Raw genomic sequence first — 8603 nt, forward strand, 5'->3', positions numbered from 1 at the left:
TCCACTCTTAGCTCGATCCAAAAGCCCAACGAACTTGTGACGTTCCCTCTCTCGCCCCACACCCCGATGAAAACCCATGTACGTACCGCCCTCTGGGCTTTCAGTCTTGCCCCCGAACCAGGCGAAGCTTTCGGGCAACCGAATGTTGTAATGGCATGTGCGTTTCTCCTCCTCGTGGCTTTAGCTCGGTTGTTGTTGATTTCCTTAATTCACTGGGCTCAACCTGGTGGTCCTGCCTGGGGCATGTACTGCTTTTCCAAGAGAAAGCCTTCCCCCCTCCGTAACTTCAACAATCCTATTCCAGGTCCTAGAGGATTACCATTAGTTGGCAGCATCAAACTGATGGCCAACCAGCTCGCGCATCGCCTGATTGCAGCAGCTGCTCAATCACATGATGCAAGGCGGTTGATGGCCTTCAGCTTGGGCCACACACGTGTTATTGTCACCTGTGATGCCGATGTGGCCAAAGAAATCCTCCACAGCCCTGTGTTTTTAGATCGTCCGATGAAGGAGTCCGCTCACAGCTTGATGTTTAATCGAGCCATCGGGTTTGCTCCTTGTAATGACTACTGGAGATTGGTGAGGAGAATCGCTGCCACCCATTTCTTCGGTCCAAAGCAAATCAAGGCTACCGAGGATCACAGACGTGCGATTGCTTCTGGGATGGTTTCATCCTTGGGTCTCCACAACCATCGTCAACCTTTTACAGTTCGCCAAGTCCTCAAACGAGCGTCTCTCCACCACATGATGCTCCTGGTGTTTGGACGCAGATATGAACCGGATCATATGAATGAGGAAGAGGAAGAAATAAAGAGACTGGTCGATGAAGGGTATGAATTGCTGGGCACGCTTAACTGGTCGGACCACTTCTCTTGGCTGTCTATTTTTGATCTTCAGAACATTCGGGCTAGATGCTGGCGACTCTTACCTAAGGTCAAGGTCTTCATCAGCCGAATGATCAGGGAACATAGAGAGAAGACCAGCGACAGCGACTGTAAGGACTACGTTGACGTTTTGCTCTCTCTTCAGGCTTCTGAAAAATTGTCCGACTTGGATATTATCGCCGTTCTTTGGGTATGTAAGCAGAATTTAAGTTAGACATGCACACCTCATTTACAATTTCTCCCCCTTATCTTGTCATACAAATCTAGTGGCAAATGATCCCAGTACCCATTTTTACAAATATAGAAAGAACAAGTCTTTTGCTATCAAGGAATATAAAGTACAGGTGGCTGTGCGTCATCATATCATTGCCGCCCCACAGATGACGGTTCTAATGTATAATATCTATGCAAATTGGTGTAGGAACTGATATTCAGAGGGACAGACACGGTGGCTGTTTTGATCGAGTGGATTCTGGCGAGGATGGTGCTGCATCCTGAGGTGCAGTCCAAGGTACAAAATGAGCTGGACGAAGTGGCGGGATGCCATAAGAGTGTCGACGAGGGACACGTGGCACAGCTGGTTTATCTGCAGGCCGTGGTGAAGGAGGTCCTAAGACTGCACCCGCCGGGTCCGCTCCTCTCCTGGGCACGATTGGCAGCAGCGGACACACGGGTCGACGGGCACCACGTGCCTGCAGGGACTACAGCAATGGTCAACATGTGGGCCATATCCAGGGACCCGAATGTCTGGGAGGACCCTCATCGGTTCATGCCCGAAAGGTTCGTCCCGGGCGAGGAAGGAGGGGTGGAGTTCTCGTTGTTCGGTGCGGATCTAAGGCTTGCTCCGTTCGGTTCGGGCAAGAGAAGCTGCCCAGGGAAGGCGTTGGGGGTGAACACCGTCACTTACTGGGTGGCCCGTCTTTTGCACCAGTATGAGTGGCTGCCCTCTGCCTCGGACCGGAGTAACGGGGTCGACTTGACCGAGGTGCTCAGGCTTTCTTGCGAGATGGCGTATCCACTCACGGCAATTGTTCGCCCCCGCCATTAGAGCTCTTTTAAGTACTCATGTCTGTATTTCCACGTAGACTTTGTACTCGAGTCTGGTTTACTTGGTCGATGGGTACCTCATCCACCATGATATATGTCATAATGTCTAAATAGGGATGTCAGTCTTTGTTATCTTAGTTCGTATGGTCTTAAGAATACGCGAATATAGATACGTAAAGCGACTGGTGATTATATACGTTTGTACGTATCATCATATACATATCATATTTCTCTCTCACTGGTCTATTCAAGCTAGTATGGTTACTCCAGTCCAATATCTCATCGCAAAAAAAAAAAAAAAAAAAAAAAAAAAAAAAAAAAAGAGACAATAATTAAAAGAGAGAGATCGGTGATTACGTATGTTCGTATGTATCATCATGTACCTATCGTATCTCTATCTCTCGTGGATCTACTCAAGCCAGTATGGTTACTCCAGTTCAATATCTCATCGCAAAAAAGAAAAAAAGAAAAGAAAGGGTCTTTACGGGCCATGGGGTAAGATGTAAGAGAGACGATATTTTTGCAACGATCAAAAGACAATAATTAAAAGAGAGAGATGCCTTTGGAATGAAGTCAAACTTGATTTAACCTCACATGAAATGACATCAATTAAAAATCGAGCATACACTGATCTTACATAGATGATAAAGTGGTCCATATTATTGACATATCCATTTGCTCGAGAAGGTTGCCAAATGTCCCTGATTTGTTGGTTTAGCAACGTCAGGCCAGTAACACCAAAAGTCCAACGACATGACATTATCAAAATTTAGATAGAAATTGCGATTCCTTTAGGTATGTCCTAGCTTAATTAGTTACTTTTTACACGTTAGATTTCAAGTAGAAAGTAAATGAATATCCACTTTACAGAGAGAGAGAGAGAGCACGAAAATCATTTGCCAAAGTGGATTGTCGTCCATATGATGAAGTCTTACTCCCTTAAAGAATGATCGCCTTCTTGCTAGCTCTATCGTGGTAATCAGGGGTCTCTTTTGAATTTTAGCCCAGGAGAGGCGACTTGAAAATGAAAGTATCTAACCCAACACTAAAAATCACTTTCATATAAAGAATCGCTAAATAATAGTCCACTCTAGCCAATGATTAGATGAAGAGATAACCTAGTTTTCTTTGTTATAACTCATTTATCCATGATGCAAATGATGACTTAACATCTTATTTCATCCTTTATCTATACGTCGAGAATATTGTATATTGCGCTCTAGAGTATCTTGCCCGATTAGGCTAAAGAACAAAATCAGTTCTCTGTATTATAAACAGGTCATATTGAAATTTGGGAGGAGAAGAGGACAAGAGCAGGTCCTTCTCACCCCGAAATCTTTATTTAGTTTGTCCACGATCTTCATCTCATATAAAAATCACCAAAAGATGGGTAGAGTTGTGCATGAGTGATCAGCCTTCTCCAACTTGAAAAGCTTTTTGCGGATGAATGGTGAAAGATAATCTCAAAAGTGTTAATCCTGTCGACTAGGGTTCCGAATCTCAATACTTGTCTTCTTGTTGACTATCTGGAAATTTACTTAGTAGATTTTCAAGGCGAAGACATGCACCATGTGCTTGCCAGAACGTTTGTGCCCTGACTTCTGCTCCAAAACCTGAGGGGAGGGGAGGAAAGAATGCAATCATCTAATACCTTTTTGCTTTCTGGGTATGAAATCTAATCTTACGTCATTCTCAAGGGGGTTGACCGATTGGTTATTAATTGTTTAGTCTCATCTGACCTGTCCAACCGAGACAGCTGAAAAGAAGTAGGAATATACATAAAATACAGCGACAATGTCTAACTCACCCGCACCAAGTGGCCTAAATAAAAGTCATTCTAGAAAAAGACGAAGACATCGTCGGGACGCATCCGTGGATAGCATCCCTGAACCGCAGAAGGCGAATCCCACTAACAAAGAAGAAGCAAAGGGAGACTTTGCCAAGTCCGGAAGGGGAAACAATGACTATGTATTGTCCTTCTCCAGGACGGATCATGCTCTCCTTTATTTAATCCGGTTGTCACTTTCAGCGCGGATCACACCCTTCTTATTTAATCCCTCTCCGGCACGTAAGAGATTGCCCACTTGCCTGGATGATTACATGACGCCACGTCGAGCTCAGCTTCGACCAGCTCCTTCTCTTAGTTTTATTTGCTATCCAGTGTCACCTTTCTGTGTGCCGTCGACGGCCTCATCTTCTTTCCTCATATTTCTTGACGAGATGCTTAGCTTAATCAAACTATATATGGTGTGACATAATGTCGATAGTGCTGCTATTAAATCCAGTCGTCCAAATTACCAAGTCTCCGGCCATTCTATATGGAAAATGCATCTAGAACCTCCGCGTAAGATTCCTTTCAGATTGTCATGGCTGGGATAAAGAGAAGTGCTTCCGTCTTGCATTCTCTGTCCTCCATGATTTCCGAAATTTGTACCTGGGAAATTTTTGCCTTCTTATTATTAGGACATTAATCTGCATAAACTTCTGCTGCTGCCATATTCATGCAGGTTACTTATGTTATCCTAAGGAGAGATGTGATTTTGCATTCATTCACAGGGGAAAATTGCCCTTGAATTCTTGGTCTAGAACTTCGGTTATCAAGAGAAACCAGCCATGGTTTAACTTGATAATTACCTATATTCGTAAACATTGACGGGTGATCCAGCTAAGATACCCGTGTAAAGTTTCATTCCATTGCCGTTAAAGGACCAGTTCCAATTCCCCTGAGTTTTAACTTGTGATTAGACATTCATATTTCAATATGAACTGACAGGACGCCCCTTTGGGATAAATCCATTGGAAAGAGGATCAACTCACATCCTAAAGCTGATTGGCAAAATAAAGCTTTTAACTGCCATCGAAACTGGTTGCACAACCAATTTTGATTTAGTTCATGAAGCCTACTCAGATATTATCCTCTCATCTATCTATAACTGTCATTTAGATTGCTTATTACCTACACATTTCCAATCTACCTCAACAAGACTATCTTCAAGCACAACTTCACCAGATCCACACACTCATAGCCCCATAACACTTGAGAAAATTTTCATGTAGAACAAATGATGCCACAGAAGGTGCATGTGCAGCCACGTCCGAAAATTAAGGCATCACACGCTCAAATCCAATCACCAATTCTTGCTTTCACTTTCCTGGAACATAATGCCTTGGGGATGATTTCTGCAAGAATTCTCAATTTCAGGGCCAAAGAGAACTTGTGCACGCCCCTATCAATTTAGCGGATAAGGGGAGGTTACATCTCTCTAAGTGAAAAATATCAACGAAAAGGAACTGAGATGGGAAGTAGCCTAAACTGTGGCAAGATACAATTATACTCTCCAGACATAAAGTTACTTAGAGAGTACAATACCAGTAGAGAAAAATATCGATTATAGTCTTCAGACATAAAGTTACTTAGAGAGTACAATACCAATAGAGAAACAACACGTCAAGCTAAGCAGCACTGGCATCATGATTTTCAGCTGCTAGCGCCCATATACATAGCTAGATGATGAATAGTGCAATCTTTTGATGAAATAGTGGAACTACCTGATCATTGGCATTTCATACAATGACTTTATCTGAACACTCAAAGGGTGCATTTGATAACCATTTTATTCCTGTGAACTCAATTTTTTTTTTTATTTTACTCCTAAGAACAATTTTGAGCATTTGAAAGCGTTTAGTAACTGTCCAAATTTTTATTCCTAAAATAGAAATGCGTTTGGTAAAACTTTTAATTTTTTGTTTCTTTTAAATTTTTAATACTTTTATTATTTTTTTTTCTTTTTTTCATTTTCTCTTCTTCTTCCTCCTTTTTTGTGGCTAGTCACCAACCATTGCCGTGGCCGGCGATTGGTTGGGCAAGGTCTGGCGAGCTTGCCGAAGGCTCGCTTGGCGAGGCTCGGCCTGGCCAGCCTATGAGAGGCAAAACCTCGCTAGGGCAAGGTAGAACTCACACCACCTGGCCGAGGTCGAGCTTTGCCGGTTCTTTTTTTGTTCCGGGAACAAAAGAATATAATCAATCACTATTTAGCAAGTTAATAAACAGACCCTAATTCATCAGACATCTAATTAGTCTTTTTTGCCAAAGTTCCTTAGCGCAAATGCAAGGCCTAAGACCAGCAGCAGAACAAGAAACTGCAAAATTTTTGTCGCAATCCCAGAGGATTGGACTGGGCCAGAAGGCACTTGGGTTGGAGGAGTGTACTCACTCTTTGCTGGAAGAGTGGAGCTGTCGACTTTGCCAATATAATACTTCTCCATCATCTCTTTTGCAGAATCGCTATGACCAACATCTTCAAAATCGTTTCACCAAAAAAAATTCAAAATTCAAAATCATGAGTAGCATCTTTCCCTGCACAATCAAGACAGTGCAATTGATAAATAACAATTTCTGTGGTCACATCAGTGTGAATTTTAAGGGACTAATATTCGTTTCACCCGTGTTGTTTAGCAGGAATTCATCCCCTCCAAGATGATCCTCCAGAAAAGGAGTTACATCATAGACCTGAGACAATGCCACTCGCCATTTATATAATCCCAAAAGAAAACAGTTAAATTTCCACATGCTATGTGCCAGAATATGCATCATAATGTTTAATGCATCTTTAATGGTGATCAACTAACTCATCAACAAATAAAAAAACATTGGAAGAAGAAAAAATTGGATACAAGGCGTTGTAATTGTATATGGTCCATAATGAACCCGTAAAATAATTCATGTATATATGCAGAAAGCCATCAAGGAGTTTTCATTCCATGTCATTCTCTGACTAAAGTCCCTTTTGCAAAGGAAAAGATCTCAAGAATCATGACAGAAAGGAGAACTTGTTTTGTCCAGACAAACAAAACAGAAAGGAAAAAAGAATAAAGAAAGAGATATATTTTTCATTTCTATCTCATATTTATAACACTGTCGACTTGTTAAGGAAGCATCCCTCCATTTTCTAGATTATTTAGAAAAGTTCCTGTTGGAACAATAGGCAACTATAATGGGCACGCATGCTCAAACATCGGGTTAGTGAACCTGGAGGACTGAATGTACTAAAAGGGCCGAGAATTCTCCATGATATTTACCGCAGTGATTAAAAACGTTCAGGTTTGCAAAGGCCAGTAACGCTTAATGCAATATGCTGAAAGGGAAATCTAATTTTTGCATTAATAGGTGAACAGGTTACTCGACCAGAGCAACCAAAAGGAACTCGTCAGGGACATAAATTCTTTTCACCCTCCCAAATAAAAGCTCCTCCTGGAGTTCCAAAAGCTCACGCCGGTACCAATAGCAGCTTTAATCATGAGGAGAATACGGAAAATAACATATAAGTATGAAGAGGCTTGCCCGAAGTCCTTTGACATCCTCTAGCTGATATATGTAGTTTAGTCATTACAAGATGCAACGAATTTGAAAAGGAAAAGTCAAGAACAGAAGCCCAAGATAGAAAGTGACAATGGCAAAACAATTGCAAGTAGCTTAGCTGATGCTCAATGGGCCTCGCGCCTCAAGGCAGGAAGGTTACCAAGCAAATTCGAAGGAAGAAGCTACACGTGGAGATATGGCAACCCAGCAAGATCCTTTTCTACTGACAAGTTGAGAGCATTCTCATCCAAACGGTAAAGGGCAAAGAAACAGAACCTCAATCATCAGGAAAAAAAAAAGGACAATGCATCTTCAGAACCATAGCCTCAGTAAACACGCATCGACGAGTGATATAGCAAGCTACACGGACAGCGCCTGAAAGATCAACACCCATCAAGTCAAGAATATAGCAAGCAATCCGCAAGCGTGCAATCTAAATGTAATTGAGCACGCACAAACAAGCAACGGCCCAACCGCGACTCCAAGGGTGATTTGCTCGCGATCTTCCCAATTAGACAATACGGAATAATGAGAAATGAGGAAAAGAGAAGGGAAGCAAGGAGTTGGAACACAAACCTTACCAGAGATAATAAGTCAGCAATCGGTGCGGCTGTTGTGCTTGGCGACCTCATCAAAGAAAGGGACTTTAGGATTGGAGCCCATTTTCCTTCAGTTCGCTCACTGCTGCTTCCACAGTATCACCTTCTCGACACAACCAGACTCAAATTGTCCCAAAAAAGAACAGAGAGAGACTTCCATCCCAAGGACAAAGGTCGATCGACCCAGAAAATTCTTACCCGGTAGAGAGACGAAGCGGTCCCCAGAAAATTCTTACCCGGTAGAGAGACGAAGCGGTCCCTGTGATGAGTTCTTCTTCTTCTTCTTCTTCTTCTTCTTCTTCTTCTTCTTGACGAAATTACCGATCTCCATTTCAGTTATTTATCTATTTTTGTAAGATTAAGTTCGTGACACCATTTGAGTTATTTATCAATTTTTGTAAGATTAAATTTGTGACATCCTAAATTTTCATTGTATTAATTATGTAAATTATGTTATATAGAAATAAGATTCATATTTTTCCACACGGGTATTAATAATTGTCACATGATTCTCTTTGTCTCCAATAACCATAATTTATCAGCCACTTTTCACTAATTTGATTGCCACGTTCCTTAGTTTATCACTTAATTTCTTACCTGCAAATTACATCATTCATTACGTCACTTCTTTTAACATTAGTGGGCATTGATGATTGTCACATGATTCTCTTTGTTTTTTATAACCATAGTTTATTAGCCACTTTTCACTAATTT

The 8603-nt window shown here is 41.8% G+C and overlaps 1 protein-coding gene and 1 long non-coding RNA gene across 3 annotated transcripts; one reads left to right on the top strand and one right to left on the bottom strand.

Moving 5' to 3' along the window:
- Positions 1-2169, top strand: LOC104443335 (cytochrome P450 78A9). The gene is made up of 2 exons (XM_010056674.3): positions 1-1074; positions 1306-2169. Exons 1-2 carry the CDS (start codon positions 67-69, stop codon positions 1930-1932), a joined length of 1635 nt encoding a protein of 544 aa, XP_010054976.2. The 5' UTR covers positions 1-66; the 3' UTR covers positions 1933-2169.
- A 2236-nt stretch (positions 2170-4405) lies between these two features.
- LOC104443336 lies at positions 4406-8193 on the bottom strand. Of its 2 annotated transcripts, none has more exons than XR_725175.3 (3): positions 7872-8193; positions 6146-7665; positions 4406-5158 (listed from the first exon to the last, which is right to left on the bottom strand). It is a non-coding gene; the product is annotated as an uncharacterized LOC104443336 (long non-coding RNA). The 2 variants fall into 2 exon arrangements; XR_725176.3 differs by having other exon boundaries at positions 7867-8193.
- Positions 8194-8603: the final 410 nt, after the last annotated feature.

Source organism: Eucalyptus grandis, chromosome 5 (genome assembly GCF_016545825.1).
Source record: "Eucalyptus grandis isolate ANBG69807.140 chromosome 5, ASM1654582v1, whole genome shotgun sequence".
NCBI lineage: Eukaryota > Viridiplantae > Streptophyta > Magnoliopsida > Myrtales > Myrtaceae > Eucalyptus > Eucalyptus grandis.